Below are 18932 nucleotides of genomic sequence, written 5' to 3' on the forward strand. Positions count from 1 at the left end.
CATATGTGCGTAATAAATATTTGTTTTTGACTGGACCTGCTCTGAGTATTGGTTATTTATTCTCAGCACATCAAAATGAATCGGAAAAGGCACTTGGCCGGAGGTGGTGCTGGTTGACTCGACTCCATTTTGACTGCACACAAAGTAAACTGCACACTTTAATTGTGAAGCAGAAACGCTGAAATCGGAGAAATAAAACATACGAGGGGAACGATAATGAAGACAAGATTTACTCTTGCTGTCCTGTGAACAGGATCGGCGTAGTGTTAATTGTTTGCTGTTTTCGCGATCACGTCACGCATGAGAATATCACCAGGTAAACTCACGACATTTTAAAACATTTTGCTGTTCAACAGCATGAAGACTGACGGAGTGTGTTTGAGGTAACCTCACAAGTGTCACAGATGACACATTTGGTGTTTATTTGCTGTTTTGTCGGTAGCGGCTCCTGAAAAGCAAGTCTACCACACATCTGTTCGACCAACGCCAGTTAATCTGCAACACCAGTTAATCTGGAACACCGGCTTCTTCGCTGTTCCGCTGCGTGTTGTTGTTTTCGTGACGTATCTTCCATCGACCAGACGATTGGTCGTCTACAGTGGGATTCAGCGTTCCTATCGGCCCAAGTCTACAGTGTCTACACTCACCGTAGATTCCGGGCCAATAATCTGGGTCCAAAACTCCGTCTCCATGAAAAGATGCAGTGCTTGAAATGTTTGATGGATGTTACCGTGTGAAAGCTTCAGTAAGAAAACCTACAGACAAAGAAGCCCCAAGAAACATCAGCCGTCTTCTTCAGGTCCTAAAGTCAAACAAACACTGCTGCGTCACTGAGAGTTACAAACTGACTAAATTCTTTCATCTGTAATAAAAAGATCAGCGTTGCTGCTTTACCAGGTGTAACTATTAAGTTTAACATCCAGGCATCCATGAAAACAGAATTTGTTGCATTTAACAGAGTTAGAAGTTAGAAGAAGCTAAACATGATATGTAATTTTCTGACTGAGAAATTTCTGAAAAAACTCAAACGTACAGCACTGCTATCAAATGAAGACAGAAAACTAAACAGCAGTGACATTGGTAGGGTTACTGAAGCTAGCTGGTATATAATGATGTGCTATGTGATCGCAAGCATAACAGCATAACACAAACACAGTGAAGCTGGAGGATCAATGCTAACTTTTTTCTACTTGATAAAAGTTTACATGAGGGTTCCTGATGGTTAGAGACAAATGCAATCGCATGGCAGGATGCTGTAAACCAGGGGACTCAAACTTGCAGCCCACTTCACCTCTACTTGCGGCCCACATTTTGATGTGAAGAAATATTTTACAAAGTTATTATTCAAAAAATGATTTAATATGAAGGCAATATGAGCAGAGTGTTAGGCAGGCATAGCCCTTTCAGACTGTAGCCTCATGGGTGGTGTAGTCCTTGCTCCAGGAATAACATGTGGGACTGCCCCTCCTGTGTGTGTGAGCACAAGGGAGGGAGAAAAAGGCAATATGAAAAGTATGAGGTGCTACTGCCCAGAAACGGGAGATGGAAGCATGTAAATATAATAATAACCACTGCAGCCAAAAAGAGTGCCTCACGATCCAAGTTGTAAGTAAGCTATTAAGACTCGACTGTACACTGTGTTTGTGTTTTCCTCCAAAACAAGTAAGTTCAGCCTTTCAATGCCTCTCTCTGTCTCTCGCTAGCAAAGTTGACCCAGACAGTAAAGCTAGCTCCCGGCTACGAGCCCAACACGGAACCCAAAGTATTAGCCAGAGGTCTCCTTTCCACGGTTCGGAGCCGCGGACCTGGTCGAGGTAACAAGAGAGTACAAACATGTTAGATAAGATAAGATAAAACTTTATTAATCCCTCGGGTGGGTTCCTCTGGGAAATTCAGTTTCCAAAAGCACAGCACCGACAGAAGTTACAGAGAATATTATATATATACACATATATAAATACAGAGACATATATAAATAAAATATACGAAGGGGATAAATAGAATAAATAGGAATAAAAATAAAAATACAAGTGAACTGCACATTTCAAGTATTGAGGCTATTAACCCTTTAAAGCCGGTCGGAGCGGGCACGCTCTGTTTTGCGTAACTATTTTTAAATCCCGGTAGCTCTTCAACCACGTAAGCTAGCGCAATACATTTTTTTGCATATGAAACCGGAGGAGTTGTACTGACATCTTATGCCATCAGCTTGTCCTCGGTCACAGTTTCCTTCCACATATGGCTTTGCAAAAACTGCATAAAAAGCGCTTGCAGCAACAAAAACATAATATTCCAGAAACACGCTTTGCCGATCCGATCAGCTGTTTGTAACACTTCCTACGTTGGAATAAACGTCAGCGCATTTTTTTTGCATGTCCACCTGCCCTAAACCGGAAGTGATGTCATTTTTGCGGAAATGTAGTTGTTTTTTTTTTACCATCAGGGCCTCATCAGCACTGTAGCCAGGCTGACAAACAGTCAGAGCTCTATTGAGCCAACCATCCCTTTAACGTTAACTACCCATACGGAAAAGAAATAGTAAAAACTTATATGTGATTACTCATGAAAGTGGCCACTTTCGCATTACTTTCATACATTGTTTTAGTAAGTATCCAAAACATACAAGTTTCATTATATAATTTTTCAAGGCATCTTATATCTGTTTTCACTCTTATATGCTTTTCATACAAGTTTCACACAAGACAGATACAAACTTTATAAGATTTATATATATCTTTTCCATATGGGTAGTAATGACTTCATGAACTTCTTCACAAATAAAATTTTTATCATTAGAGAAAAAATTACCAGTAATCATCCCACAGATGTAATATTATCTACAGCTACTCTTAGTACCATTGATGTTAAGTTAGACTCTTTTTCTCCAATTGATCTTTCTGAGTTAACTTCAATAATTACTTCCTCCAAACCATCAACGTGTCTTTTAGACCCCATTCCTACAAAACTGCTCAAAGAAGTCCTGCCATTAATTAATGCTTCGATCTTAAATATGATCAACCTATCTCTAATGATCGGCTATGTACCACAGGCCTTCAAGCTGGCTGTAGTTAAACCTTTACTCAAAAAGCATCTCTAGACCCAGCAGTCTTAGCTAATTATAGGCCAATCTCCAACCTTCCTTTCATATCAAACATCCTTGAAAGAGTAGTTGTCAAACAGCTAACAGATCATCTGCAGAGGTTTATTTGAAGAGTTTCAGTCAGGTTTCAGAGCTCATCACAGCACAGAAACAGCTTTAGTGAAGGTTACAAATGATCTTCTTATGGCCTCTGACAGTGGACTCATCTCTGTGCTTGTCCTGCTAGACCTCAGTGCAGCGTTCGATACTGTCGACCATAATATCCTATTAGAGCGATTAGAACATGCTGTAGGTATTACAGGTACTGCACTGCAGTGGTTTGTATCATATCTATCTAATAGACTCCAGTTTGTGCATGTAAATGGAGAGTCCTCTTCACACACTGAGGTTAATTATGGAGTTCCACAGGGTTCAGTGCTAGGACCAATTCTGTTTACATTATACATGCTTCCCTTAGGCAGTATCATTAGAAGACATAGCATACATTTACACTGCTATGCAGATGACACCCAGCTCTATCTGTCCATGAAGCCAGATAACACACACCAATTAGTTAAACTGCAGGAATGTCTTAAAGACATAAAGACCTGGATGGCCGCTAACTTTCTGCTTCTTAATTCAGATCAAACTGAGGTTATTGTACTCGGCCCTGAAAAGCTTAGAAATATGGTCTCTAACCAGATTCTTACTCTGGATGGCATTACCTTGGCTTCCAGTAACGCTGTGAGGAACCTTGGAGTCATTTTTGACCAGGACATGTCCTTCAACGCACATACTAAACAAATATGTAAGACTGCTTTCTTCCATTTGCGCAACATCTCTAAAATTAGAAATATCCTGTCTCAGAGTGACGCTGAAAAACTAGTTCATGCATTTATTACTTCCAGGCTGGACGACTGTAATTCATTATTATCAGGATGTCCAAAAAACTCACTGAAAAGCCTTCAGCTGATCCAAAATGCTGCAGCAAGAGTCCTGACAGGGACTAGAAAGAGAGAGCAGATTTCTCCTGTTTTGGCTTCCCTTCATTGGCTTCCTGTTAAGTCCAGAATTGAATTCAAAATCCTGCTCCTCACATACAAGGTCTTAAATAATCAGGCCCCATCTTATCTTAATGACCTTGTAGTACCATATCACCCTATTAGAGCACTTCGCTCTCGCTCTGCAGGCCTACTTGTTGTTCCTAGAGTATTTAAAAGTAGAATGGGAGGCAGAGCCTTCAGTTTTCAGGCCCCTCTTCTGTGGAACCAGCTTCCAGTTTGGATTCAGGAGACAGACACTATCTCTACTTTCAAGATTAGGCTTCAAACTTTCCTTTTTGCTAAAGCATATAGTTAGGGCTGGACCAGGTGACCCTGAATCCTCCCTTAGTTATGCTGCAATAGACGTAGGCTGCCGGGGGATTCCCATGATGCATTGAGTTTTTCCTTTCCAGTCACCTTTCTCACTCACTATGTATTAACAGACCTCTCTGCATTGAATCATATCTGTTATTAATCTCTGTCTCTCTTCCACAGCATGTCTTTATCCTGTCTTCCTTCTCTCACCCCAACCGGTCGCAGCAGATGGCCCCGCCCCTCACTGAGCCTGGTTCTGCCGGAGGTTTCTTCCTGTTAAAAGGGAGTTTTTCCTTCCCACTGTCGCCAAAGTGCTGCTCATGATTGTTGGGTTTTTCTCTGTATCTATGAAGCGCCTTGAGGCGACTTTTGTTGTGATTTGGCGCTATATAAATAAAATTGAATTGAATTGTTGTGAATGCAGGTATGTGACTGTGCCACACTGTTTAGAGAATTTATATTGTTTCATGTACAGCTTTAAAATATATTTCTATATTCCTTTCATTTGGGAAATTTAACATGCAATGTTAATGGTGTTGAAGTTTTTCTATTTTGGTTGTATAATTTTACCACTATACGATCACACTGCAAGTGGAAATGTAATCCTGAGAATAATGGAGGATTCCTGCGAGATTTTGTGCTGATTGCCCACGACATTAAAAAGAGCATTCTAACCATTGCCTTTTTGTTGTGAATGCAGACCAGAGAAGACACTGCACAGAGGTCACATACATATATATATATTTCAAAACTTACATTAACTACTGATTTTATCTACTGTTCTGATTTTATCTGTTTTGATTTTATATACTGTTTTGTTTGTTTGTTTGTTAATTAGTTTGTTTGCTTGTTTTAATCATTGTAAATCATGCTTTTTGTTTGTTCTTGTTTTTAATGTCTCTGTAAAGCACTTTGAATCCCCTTGTTGTTGAATTGTGCTATACAAATAAACTTGCCTTGCCTCCACACTCTGTGCTGACTCCAATGAACGATCAGAGCTGCTGAGCCTGAACCTCTTTACTCGGTTGGAGGCGGCTGAGCCCTCCGTCTGCCACAGCAATGTTTCCAGCATCACTTTATTTTATAGCGGCTGGAAGATTTCTGAAAGTCACCAAAAACAACAAAAGTAGGACTTCCTGCTTCTCACAGAGGACTTCCTGCCAGTTCAGACAGAAAAAATAACCAAAGTATGAACAGCATTTCTTCATGGACATGACCTTTAACCTCTGACCGCTGAAGCTGGCTGACCTTTTCTGCTTCCTTTTCCATCTATTTCAAATTAAAGGCCCTCCTAATAGCTGCTGGACAGTTTTGTATTAACAAGGCTTTTATTGTGAAATACTGATTTTGTCCTTAAGAATATGTGTGGCTTTGACAAATGCTCCGTTCTTTGCTGTGAGAGACAGAGTTTAGTTTCCTGTGAGGACAGGAAGTGACGTGTGAAACTATGAGGAAGCTGAACTCTGTGGCAGTCTGCCGTGATGTTTGGCTGCACACACTAAACTGAGCTGAAAGAGAGTGTGTGTGTTTTAGTATGCAATAAGAAGTGAAACACACACACAGCAGCTGCTTTCAGCACACACACTCACTTTGTTCACACGAGGACAAAAAACTTTATTTAACTGAGCTTGTGTGACAGGAGAGCGTGAGTCTTCACTTCTGTGCTGTTTTCTATTCTACGTTTTTATTTTTGCATTTCTGTGAAGATTCAAACACTGATTATCTTTCACATGTCAAGTGTTTCTATTACCGTGCGCTCACAGACTTGGAAGGAGCGCTTGCTTGTTTTATACTGGTGTATTTAAGTCTGTGTGCTGAATGACAGACCCTGATTCATGTGCATGAGGAGAAAAAGCAGTGATTCGAGTGTGTTTATATGTGTTGACAGATTCATGTTTAAGCTTTGCCTCAGACTTCAGTGTGCAGGAAAAGGACATGAAAATGAGTGGAAGGAGCATTTTGATGTAAAATATTTGATAGATGAAGGTAAAGTTTGACAGCAGATCGACCAGGGTGCGCACAGGGGGGGGGTTTCATGGGGCCACAGAACCAAAACAAGAGGCAACATTGAACTGTTTCATCCATGAAGTGAATTTATTTGAAGCACAAACAAAGTGAACGAACATTTAACAATCAAACTGAAGATTTCACATCCTGCACATCTTTAAAAAGCACTGACTGACATCACTGTGGACTGAAACGTCTGCATGCACGAGTCCATAGTTACAGAGAAGTCCACCCAAGGAGGACTTTCCTACCAGCTGGGCTGGAAGCTGCGCCTCCTGTCCCCCATTCATGTGGTGGGAACGTCCTCACACTGGGGGGGGGGGGTCGTCCTCGCTCCTGCTGATGTCTGAAAGAGACGAACGTGGAGTAAACACGAGGATGTAACTGAGAACTACAGTAACTTATTACTTTATCTTTTGATTGTTATTCATTAGTGTTAATGAAACTGAGTGCATGGAGTTTAATCACAGGGCAGTGTGAGACACACAGGTCTGAGGGCTGGTCCACTGCGTCCCTCACAGCTCGTGTCCTCCTCCTCCTCTCTGTAGTTCCCTCACGCTCTCCATCTTTGCTAACAGGGAACAAACGTCTGTGTCTTTCATGTCAGCTGATGTTGTTCCAGCTGTGACGCTGAAAGCTGAGCTCCTGTCTCATTATGAGCGACAGCTTCATGTTTCAGGGTTAAAGTAAAAGGATGAAGTCTGTCCCTGAGCCTGTGCGGACTGGATTTGTTCAATGTTAAAGTCATGACGCTGGATTTCACGGTGACGTCACCAAACCGTACCGCTTACCTTCGTCTTGTCACGTGTTTTCACGTTAGTCGGCTTTAACCATGCGCTTGTGCTCTTTTTTCTCCTTTCTTCTTGTTCCGAAACCCGCGGGCTGAGAGAGCGAGTGTGCAGCGCACTAAAGAGTCCGTGTTAAACACAAACTAGAACACTAGTTCCAGTTTCCGTAAGAAATTAATTCATCATCGCATCTTCAGCCTTCGCGGGACCGAAGATGTCTAAGACATAGAAATGCTTATTATGGGTTCACCTGATGTCATTGAAAAGATGCACATAGGTAACGCGCAGGCCGTCCAGCGCCGAGGTTTATCTTATCACCTCGAGTCTGCGACACTCTCTCCATGTCCTCTCAGATAAGGGCGCGCACATTTCTGCACGATCTTCTAAATTACAAAGAGTGATTCACAAAACAGAAGCTGACCATCACAAACCAAACATGGCTCCACTGAGCGTCAACCTATCACCAGAATTTACTGATAATCTAAAGACTCACATGACTCGTTTTGTCTCATTTTGTCTTAGTTTGAGACATAAGTGCATGATTATAATACTGTGTAGTTAGATGAGACAGAACTGATGCTTCCTCTTAATTATCCTCTTCATTTTTCCCGAGCCTCAGCAGTGGAAGCCTGAAATGACATGACAACGATCCCGTGCCAAGGAGCGCTCAGCCACACTGTTAAGTAGCTCCCCAACAAGGCTTGATCAGGTCCAGGTGTGTGATGAACTTCAAGTGTGGCCAGCCAGCTGGCAGGGCCACCCACCCACCAGGCCTGAAGGTGCCTGTCACAGCCACATCCACACACACAAGCATGGACACGAGAACAGCAGCACAGTGCAGAAACACACATAATATAAAAGGAGTCATAACTGCTCATGGACTGGGTCGCTCAGACCCAGGTCCCTGACATGGACGGAGTTTTGGGCACAGATTACTGATTACTGGCAGATTACAGATTACTGGCTCCTGACTACAGTAGCCGTAATCCATCAAGCGAAGTGGTGCGGCTTCGTAGCTTACCAAAGTCGTACTAAAACATTTTTGACAGATTTTTGAGCGACGTGTACCACATAAAATCGGTTTGCAGGGCTCGCAAAATCGCTAGCCCGACGTCCCGGAGCTAGCGATATCTCCGGTCGGGCGACCAAAATCTATCTCAGCCCCGCCCGTCAGGTTATCATATAGCCCGACGGGCGGGGCTGAGATAGATTTTGGTCGCCCGACCGGAGATATCGCTAGCTCCGGGACGTCGGGCTAGCGATTTTGCGACTTTGTGATCAGCACAACGAGAATTCATACATAAGGCGCACTGGATTATAAAGCGCACTGCTGATTTTTGAGATAATTAAAGGTGTTGGGTCTAAACTCAGACCCTGCTGTATCCAGGACTTATTCCCGTGAAAGAAAAACAAGGCAACAGTGATCGATCGTTTACTTGCAAGGGAGGCCTCGTCGGTATCTCAGCTCATTACGAATGACCCCGACAATGGCCTCCTCTCGCTGCCTTTTATTGGGAAAACAGTTCATCACAGCAAGGCAACGCCCAAATGGTTCTAAGACAAGGCATTGTATGTATATGTGTGAACTTCTGTATGTATGTAAGAGTGTCCTCCTGCTGGGCAGGAAGCTTACATCAAAAAGACCGTCACAAGGATGTGTCTGCAATAAAAGACTACAGCCCCCCACCCAGAACCTCGAGAGGGAGGGGGGCAGTGGAATTCCTTGCATCACAGAGTTAAAACGATGTAGAGATGGTAAGCATAAAAATGACAACATTTAACAGTTCAGTCTAACAAAAGGATTTTAAGTGCACCTTAAAGTGCAGAAGATACGGTAGTCACTGTTGTTACTGGGAGCAGAAGAGTTATAGCACAAAAACATTTTTGAGTAAACATAAGAGTAACAACCTCTGGGTTTTTATACAAAATTTCACCTGAGCCCTTCATACATTTCAAACTATATTGCAATCCATTCAGGCACTGCCAGTGAAAACTTGTTAATAGCTACATGAAAATACTTGGATTCAGCACTTTAATTAAGATGTGATTTTATGTTGGTAAAAGTGAAAGAGTTTACAATAATCTGACAAGGCAAAAATTAGTAATTATACAGTAAATATATCAGAAAATATCCTGCAGACATTGCCATGAACCAAAAAATAAAAACCCAACAAAAAATTAAATTAAAACTGATAACATCAGAAGTATGCGGGAAAAAAAAAAATCAAATTCTAAAACAAAACAAAAAAACATGCAGAAATTTGCAATCACACATTTGGCGAAAGGTTTAAATGAAAATGTTTAAATATAATATTAAAAACTACATGAAACAAATAGATATTGTTAAGAAATACACTATCATGCCATGAAAAAGTTAAAAATTACACATCTATAATTGTTGTGTGTCATAAAATGCTACAAGTCAATAAGAAAAAATCGATGAGTAATGCGTTTTTCTTTACTCCTTGAAGAGATTAACAGCTAGGTAGGTACAAATTCAGCGTTTGGACAGCACTGTCCTAGGAGCACTGAGAATGTTATGTTTAGTGACAGTGGCTGTTAGCAAGATCATCTGTATGTGACAGCTCTCCATTTTATTTCAAACCTAGATGTTTATAGAGAAAGGGATCCTCCTCACGGAGAACCTCAAACATTTCTGAATCACCACCTTTCCTGCTCACAGTGTCAAAAACCCAACTAGCTTTATCTTTTCTGTTTTTCACTGTTTTTGCTTCGTCCACTTCATCTATAGTTAACACTTTTTTTTCCAGCAGGTGGTCCAGCAGACAGCTGAGAACAGGTCTTGATATACTTTCGATAAAGCTCCTCCGTATCTTTTTTGGACCAGCATCCAAAGATTTCACAGTACCAGTTGTTCCTCCAGTAGGAAAAAGACAAACCTCTGTTTCCCAAACACAGGTGGAGCTGCTCTTGTCTCTCAGACACAGGTTAATATCTGTAAAGACTTCCTTTAACAACACCTGAAATGATGGGAAGTAGCTTTCGAAGAACTCCTCTTGAAAATCAGCTTGTTTTGGTAGAACTTTAATGAGGTCATGTTCAGGATCAGTGGCCAGAGTGTAAGCCTGCTTTGGATGCAGTTTGCAGTCAGAGGTTGTCTCGATGTATATCTCAGTTTTGTCTGACTTCTTCCTGTCACGCCGCATTTTGGGGAACACAACATTACGTGGCAACATGAACACACTGAGGACAGATCTGGGATTACAATCGTTTGGGGGTTTGTAGAAGAGCAGAACCAATGATTGGACCTGGTCAGGAGGAGAGTCTTCATCCTTGACATTACCATAAGCAGAAAACCCTTCGATATTTATAATAGCATGAGTTTTGGTTATCTGGTGAGGGTGGATAAACTCGATGCCCTCATCTTTCACATGAGCAACCTGCAAGAACTGGCCTCCACCTGTGGAGATGACCTCACAGTGTAGGATATGAAGCTGACACACAGACTGCTGAGGACACGTGATGTCAAACAGAGGTCCTGCAGGCTTCTTGTGGTGTTGGGCCAGCAGCCTTCTGTTCCAAGGGACAGTCCTGTAAACCACATCTCCTTCTCCCTTCATGACAAACATCAGGTTGGTCACACTGCACTGGTACAGGCCTGGACAGGAGCACTGGAACATGTAGGTTTCATCACCAAAATCATCAACACTGATGTTGGGTGTATACTCATGTAACTTCATGGATGGTAAGCTTGCTGCCCGTGTTAAGTTGTTCCTTGGTACGTTGCTCAATAAAGATGAGTGACTTTGAGAGCGAGTCAGGCAGCAGAAAGCTGTGGAGCAGATGTGCAGGTGGGAGCTTGGTGGCAGGGTGCTGCTCACTGAATTAAACTCAGTCCCTACAGGTGTTTCTCCTGTATGATTTTCAACATCTGGATGGGTTTCTGCTTGCCAGGGAGAAGCTCCAAAAGGGTTTTCAAGCTTTTCTTCATTGCTGCATTCAGGAGACCCAGTTACCAGTAGACTGTGAGAAAGTGTGGAAACAGACGATTTACTTTGGTATCTGCTGTAGTTCATAGGTTCACAGTTTAATTTAGTAACCTGACTTCTAAGTCTCAAGTTCTTCTCTATTATACTATTAAATTTCAGGCAATCACAAAGTTTGTGAAGAATGTACGGTGGGGCAAAAAAGTATTTAGTCAGCCACCGATTGTGCAAGTTCCCCCACCTAAAATGATGACAGAGGTCAGTAATTTGCACCAGAGGTACACGTCAACTGTGAGAGACAGAATGTGAAAAAAAAATCCATGAATCCACATGGTAGGATTTGTAAAGAATTTATTCGTAAATCAGGGTGGAAAATAAGTATTTGGTCACCTCAAACATGGAAAATCTCTGGTGGCTGCCGTGCTCCGTCAACATATGGCTAATTACTGACACAACACTATTTGACAGTGAGATAATCCTGCTGATAGATTCATCAGTGTGCCCTCACTCAAGCCACTCGATGGTGAGTCAGCTACTTTATTTTGGATATAATTGATGAAAATATGGAGCCGCGATCGTTCATTCAAAGAGCCAGTGAGCTAATGCTGGGTCAGTGAAGCTTAAGTTTTGTGTTTCATTTATTAAATATCTGCTTTTCCTATTATTCCGTTATCATTAAATTAATGCTTCTAGCGTTAGGTGAACGATTTAATTTTGTAGTTTTTAGCGTTTTAGATGGTTTTTGTTACGTTTCCTATTTAACACTAAAATGGCCTATGGTACTTTTGAATTACTGTATTTCCCGGACTACAAAGCGCACCCAAATATTAGCCGCACAAGCTAAAATCAGGGGAAAATCCTGTTTTGTACATACATTAGCCGCACCTGACTAAAAGCCGCAGGTGTTTCAATGTTGACTTATCATATGTAAGAGAATATGCACAAAGGGAATTGTCAGGAAAGAGATGGCTGTTTGGAGACACACACCTTTTATTAATATTTTGAAAAACAAGTTATGGGTACATATTTGCACATGTAGTACATAACAATAACCTACAGCACACCAGAAAAATAGATTCAGACTACCTTTTAGGCTCAGGTGCAGCGACACGGCTTTAACAAGAAGAAAAGTCAGTCATTCACCGTCTTCCTCTTCTTCCTGCGCAATAAAACCACCAAAGTCCTCTTCTCCAGTGTCGGAAACGAACAGGCTCAGGATGGCTTCGTCATCCACTCTCAGCTTCTCTCCTTCGTTGTCACTTTCAAAACCAAAGAAATCCTCGTTGTCAGTGTCAGAGTCGAACACCCTCTGAAGGGCCGTGGCGGTGTCCTCCTCTCCATCATGCAGTAGTCCAGCCCTTCGAAATCCGTTGGTGATCATTGATGTTTTCACACTTTTCCACGCTGTCAGAAGCCAATGGTGGAGTTGAGCATAACTTGCTTTTCGCAAGTTTATCGCCGCTCATCATCCACGCCTCGAGCTGAACGCGTAGCGCTACTTTGAAGTTTGTTTTTCGCGCTACTTTGTACGGCACTACGTTGCCTGGCGGATGGACATGTGACCAACACACCACTCTTGAACCCCAATCCTTCCGCCAGGCAACGTAGTGCCGTACAACAGCGGAACAAACAAAACAAATCCGCTCATGGACAATCCATAGAAAAGCCGCACCTGACTAAAAGCCGCAGGGTTCAAAGCTTGTGCAAAAAGTAGCGGCTTATAGCCCGACAATTACGGTAGTTTGAACTCATTTAGACTATTGGACCTGTTGCACAAAACACAAACATTTAAAGTTTGTTTTTGAATAACTGAATAAGCCCGCATAGGTTTTCCTGCTAGAGAAGCTCAAAGGATCAGACCTATCAAAATGTATATTTTGGTTAAAATGGATACTGGAGGTGCTCTGTGTTGCCAGCTGAAGTATTCTGGAGTGCACCAGACCAGGCCGAAGAGAGATAATAATGATCCACCAAGAACACATTATGAAATTTCTTAACCCAGTCTTCCTTAACTGGGTGAAGGACATTTTCTAGGACATCTGCCAGTCAGTGACATTTTTCTTCATCTCACAACAGGACACTGCAAGCAACATGGAATACACAGAGTTTCTGTCTGATTTCTAAGACTTTTATCTGATTTAGTGCTCAGCTGAGATAAAATAATTATTGGGGGTGATTTTAACATCCATGTAGATGCTAAAAATGACAGCCTCAACATGGCATTTAATCAACATGGCATTTAATTAGACTCAATTGGTTTCTCTCAAAATGTAAAAGAACCCACCCACCACTTTAATCACACTCTAGATCTTCATTTAACATATCGATTATCTTGTTAATAATTTCACCTCCTCACTACGTACGACTCTGGATACTGTAGCTCCTGTGAAAGAAGTACCTGACTCCGTGGTATAATTCTCAAACACGTACCCTAAAGCAGATGACTCGTAATCTGGAGAGGAAATGCGTGTCACAAATCTAGAGGATCCTCATTTAGCCTGGAGAAATAGTTTGCTGCTTTATAAGAAAGCCCTCCGCAAAGCCAGAACATCTTACTATTCATCACTGATTGAAGAAAATAAGAACAACCCCAGGTTTCTCTTCAGCACTGTAGCCAGGCTGACAAACAGTCAGAGCTCTGTTGAGCCAACCATCCCTTTAACGTTAACTAGTAATGACTTCATGAACTTCTTCACAAATAACATTTTTATCATTAGAGAAAAAATTACCAATAATCATCCCACAGATGTAATATTATCTACAGTTACTCTTAGTACCATTGATGTTAAGTTAGACTCTTTTTCTCCAATTGATCTTTCTGAGTTAACTTCAATAATTACTTCCTCCAAACCATCAACGTGTCTTTTAGACCCCATTCCTACAAACTGCTCAAAGAAGTCCTGCCATTAATTAATGCTTCGATCTTAAATATGATCAACCTGTCTCTAATGATCGGCTATGTACCACAGGCCTTCAAGCTAGCTGTAGTTAAACCTTTACTCAAAAAGCATCTCTAGACCCAGCAGTCTTAGCTAATTATAGGCCAATCTCCAACCTTCCTTTATATCAAAAATCCTTGAAATAGTAGTTGTCAAACAGCTAACAGATCATCTGCAGAGGAATGGTTTATTTGAAGAGTTTCAGTCAGGTTTCAGAGCTCATCACAGCACAGAAACAGCTTTAGTGAAGGTTACAAATGATCTTCTTATGGCCTCTGACAGTGGACTCATCTCTGTGCTTGTCCTGCTAGACCTCAGTGCAGCGTTCGATACTGTCGACCATAATATCCTATTAGAGCGATTAGAACATGCTGTAGGTATTACAAGTACTGCGCTGCAGTGGTTTGTATCATATCTATCTAATAGACTCCAATTCGTGCATGTAAATGGAGAGTCCTCTTCACACACTGAGGTTAATTATGGAGTTCCACAGGGTTCAGTGCTAGGACCAATTCTGTTTACATTATACATGCTTCCCTTAGGCAGTATCATTAGAAGACATAGCATACATTTTCACTGCTATGCAGATGACACCCAGCTCTATCTGTCCATGAAGCCAGATAACACACACCAATTAGTTAAACTGCAGGAATGTCTTAAAGACATAAAGACCTGGATGGCCGCTAACTTTCTGCTTCTTAATTCAGATCAAACTGAGGTTATTGTACTCGGCCCTGAAAATCGTAGAAATATGGTATCTAACCAGATTCTTACTCTGGATGGCATTACCTTGGCCTCCAGTAACGCTGTGAGGAACCTTGGAGTCATTTTTGACCAGGACATGTCCTTCAACGCACATATTAAACAAATATGTAAGACTGCTTTCTTCCATTTGCGCAACATCTCTAAAATTAGAAATATCCTGTCTCAGAGTGACGCTGAAAAACTAGTTCATGCATTTATTACTTCCAGGCTGGACGACTGTAATTCATTATTATCAGGAAGTCCAAAAAACTCCCTGAAATGCCTTCAGCTAATCCAAAATGCTGCAGCAAGAGTCCTGACAGGGACTAGAAAGAGAGCAGATTTCTCCTGTTTTGGCTTCCCTTCATTGGCTTCCTGTTTAATCCAGAATTCAAAATCCTGCTCCTCACATACAAGGTCTTAAATAATCAGGCCCCATCTTATCTTAATGACCTTGTAGTACCATATCACCCTATTAGAGCACTTCGCTCTCGCTCTGCAGGCCTACTTGTTGTTCCTAGAGTATTTAAAAGTAGAATGGGAGGCAGAGCCTTCAGTTTTCAGGCCCCTCTTCTGTGGAACCAGCTTCCAGTTTGGATTCAGGAGACAGACACTATCTCTACTTTCAAGATCAGGCTTCAAACTTTCCTTTTTGCTAAAGCATATAGTTAGGGCTGGACCAGGTGACCCTGAATCCGCCCTTAGTTATGCTGCAATAGATGTAGGCTGCTGGGGATTCCCATGATGCATTGAGTTTTTCCTTTCCAGTCATCTTTCTCACTCACTATGTGTTAACAGACCTCTCTGCATTGAATCATATCTGTTATTAACCTCTGTCTCTCTTCCACAGCATGTCTTTATCCTGTCTTCCTTCTCTCACCGCAACCAATCACAGCAGATGGCCCCGCCCCTCCCTGAGCCTGGTTCTGTTGGAGGTTTCTTCCTGTTAAAAGGGAGTTTTTCCTTCCCACTGTCGCCAAAGTGCTTGCTCATAGGGGGTCATATGATTGTTGGGTTTTTCCTGTATCCATTATTATAGGACATACTGTACAATATAAAGTGCCTTGAGGCGACTGTTGTTGTGATTAGGTGCTATATAAATAAAATTGAATTGAATTGAATTGAACTACCTCATGAAGTTCATCTAGAGAATGCAAAGAGTGTTCAAAGCACTAATTAAAGAAAAGAATCTAAAATATGAAACATAATTTAAGTTATTTTACACGTTTTTGTTTACTACATAACTGTAATATGTGTTCATTAATAATAATAATACATTTTCTTTAAAAATAACACCTTTCAAAGCACCCAAGGACACTGTACAACAAATACACAACATATACAATAAAATGAGATAAAAGTTAAGAGCATGCAGAGGTTTAAACATAAGCAATTTTAAACAGATGAGTTTTGAGGGTGGACTTAAAAAGAGGGAATGAACTAGTGTTTCTGAGGTCCAAAGTCGAGGGGCAGAGCAACTAAAAGCCCTGCCCCCCCATTGTAATCAGACGAGCGGAAGGAACAGAGAGAGAAAGAGAAGATGAAGATCTGAGGGATGGGAAGTTCATCTGTACTAAATCGGAAAGGTATGGTGGAGAGAGAATGAATGAATAGCCTTGGATGCATAGAGGATTATTTTAAAATGAATGCGAAATTTAACCGGGAGCCAGTGAAGCTGCTCCAGGATTGGGGAGATGTGGTGGGTAGAGGAAGTCCTAGTAATAATACGGGCAGCAGAGTTCTGGACACGTTGGAGCTTGTAGTGTGTTACAGTGTTAATACCTTCAGTGTGAATCTACAATGTAAATAATCATGAAAATACAGAAAAAACATTAAATGACAAACTTGTCTGGTGGTGTGTGTTAGAGGGATCTGAATTAAACTGTAATTAACCAGAAGCAATGTAAACCGTAAAGTGAGTTATCACATAATCTGTTCCATCAGGTTGAGTTTGTTTTTTAGTAATTATGGTCAGCTGGCACACCTTTAGTTTAATGGGAAGAGCAAGTGGACATATGCCGTTTGGCGAATAGTGGCTTGCCTGGGTTTGAGTCGGACCTGTGGCCCTGGTCTTCCCTCTCTCGCTCCCTCTGCTTTTCTGTCAGTCTCTACTGTCCCTATCAAATAAATCCAAAAAAGACCCCCATTCTTTTTTTAAATAACAAATAAAATAATTATAATTTGGTCACCTGTATGAAGGTTTTTCAGCCTCAGTCATTTGTGCTTTTCTGAAATCCTAAAAAGTGGACAGTAAAAAAAAGATTAGTAAATGACTTCACGCAATTGATGGTTTTCTATAACAGGACGAGACTGCTGATACTCAACTGCACACAGGGACACTGAGGAACCAGGAGACCAGAACCTGCAAACCCAGGATAAAGAGTTTGAGTGAATGTGGTGTTGAAGGTGTGGAGGTGGATCAGAGTGTCAGAGGAGACTCTGTAGAAGGACAGAGTGCCAGCAGGACAGTCCACATACACTGCTGCTCTGTTAGAGACAGAGGAGGAGGAGGAGGAGGAGATGGATGTTAGTCTCTTATTGTGCCAGACAGACTGAGGACCATCATCAGAGCAGATCAGACTCCAGGACTGATCATTGTATCCAAACACACAGTCACTGCGTCCTTTCCTTCTGATGCTTCTGTAACTCACTGATATACAAACGTTTCCTCTCCACTCGACCTCCCAGTAACAGCGACCAGTCAGACCATTTCTACACAGCAGCTGAGGATGAACATCAAATCTGTCTGGATGATCAGGATATGACTGAACCTCCTCCACATGTGTCACCTTCCTGTTGTTGTCAGACAGTTGGAGCTTTGTGTTCACTGTGTTTGTGTCGATTGTGAGTTGACAGGAATCTGATGGAGAGAACAAACACAATCCAGCTGCAGTTATTGATCCATCATCTGTTCATTGATTGACACTTTGATGATGACTCCTGACATGATGAAGATGGTTGAATGTGTGCTGCTTTGTTTTCATGAATCCCATTAAAAACACACTTACACTTCCTCAGACCTGGTCTCAACCATCGGACTCCAGCAGGCTCCACCCTGAAAGGAGGAGGGGGGTCAGAGCAGCACAGTCAGTTTCAGTTTTATTTGTCATATGCAAGTTAGCACAGGGTCAACATTGCAATGAGATGTGTTTGACGAGCAGCAGTCACTCAGCAGCATGATACAGTAGGAGAAAATAAAATAAAATAATAATAAAATAGAAAAATAGTAAGGAGCAAATATTAGAGAGACGTGGTAAAAGAGAAAAGATGACTAAATATATATGTATCTATAAATATAAATATATGTACACTAGTGATTAAATAAGAAACATGACGGGGGGGCAGATGGGATATTGCACAAGAATGAGCAGCAGAAAATCACAGTATTGCACTTTTAAATATAGATATCAATAAAGTGGAGTGACCAGTGCAGATTAAACAGAGTACTTGTGAAGCTGCAGCTTCTGAGTGCTGTGTGTGTGTGTTTAAGTGTTGTGGTTGATGGTAGAAACTGTGTTTAAGTCTTGTAGTCCAAGCAGATAGACTCCTGTAACGTCTGCCAGATGGTAACAAGAACAGCTGATGTGCTGGGTGGCTGTGGTCCTTGATGATGCTGTGAGCTTTACGGAGGCAACGCTGGAGATAAATGTCCTGAATGGCAGGAAGCCTCGTGCCAGTGATGTGCTCTGCTGCCTTCACCCTCTGTAGTGATTTACGGCTGCTGGCAGAGCAGCTTCGTACCAAACTGTGATGCAGCTCGTCAGCAAGCTCTCGATCGCACACCTGTAGAAATTTGAGGTGATGTTGGCGTTCATGCTAAACTTCCTCAGCCTTCTCAGGAAGAAAAGCCGCTGGCGAGCTTTCCTGATAGCAGCGTCTGTGTGAAGCAGTATCTGTGTGAAGGGTCCAGGAGAAGTCCTCAGTGATGTTGACTCCAAGGAACTTGAAGCTGCTGACCCTTTCGACCTTGACACTGTTTATGTGGATGGGCTGGTGTTCCCTGACTGGTCGAGAGTCAGGTTATTTTCCAGACACCACTCGTACAGCGCCATCATCTCCTCTCTATAGGT

The 18932-nt window shown here is 41.8% G+C and overlaps 1 protein-coding gene and 1 long non-coding RNA gene across 2 annotated transcripts; both read right to left on the bottom strand.

The window, feature by feature from the left end:
* Positions 1-6504: 6504 nt before the first annotated feature.
* On the bottom strand, positions 6505-8005 carry LOC113018319 (uncharacterized). The gene is made up of 3 exons (XR_003271763.1): positions 7726-8005; positions 7483-7615; positions 6505-6790 (listed from the first exon to the last, which is right to left on the bottom strand). It is a non-coding gene; the product is annotated as an uncharacterized LOC113018319 (long non-coding RNA).
* A 1454-nt stretch (positions 8006-9459) lies between these two features.
* On the bottom strand, positions 9460-17281 carry LOC113018317 (uncharacterized). The gene is made up of 3 exons (XM_026161374.1): positions 17188-17281; positions 17052-17098; positions 9460-11216 (listed from the first exon to the last, which is right to left on the bottom strand). The coding sequence occupies exons 2-3, from the start codon at positions 17078-17080 to the stop codon at positions 9827-9829; spliced, it is 1419 nt and encodes a 472-aa protein (XP_026017159.1). The 5' UTR covers positions 17081-17098; positions 17188-17281; the 3' UTR covers positions 9460-9826.
* Positions 17282-18932: the final 1651 nt, after the last annotated feature.

The sequence above is a fragment of the Astatotilapia calliptera genome, unplaced genomic scaffold (genome assembly GCF_900246225.1).
Source record: "Astatotilapia calliptera unplaced genomic scaffold, fAstCal1.2 U_scaffold_6, whole genome shotgun sequence".
Taxonomy (NCBI): Eukaryota; Metazoa; Chordata; class Actinopteri; order Cichliformes; family Cichlidae; genus Astatotilapia; species Astatotilapia calliptera.

Excerpts from the sequence above, each read along its gene's own strand:
- LOC113018317 (XM_026161374.1), bottom strand. The coding sequence starts at position 17,080 with ATGACTGAGGCTGAAAAACCTTCATACAG. Across the intron at positions 11,217-17,051 it reads GCTGAAAAACCTTCATACAG|TCTACTGGTAACTGGGTCTC; the intron begins GTGACCAAATTA and ends ACTTTCTCACAG.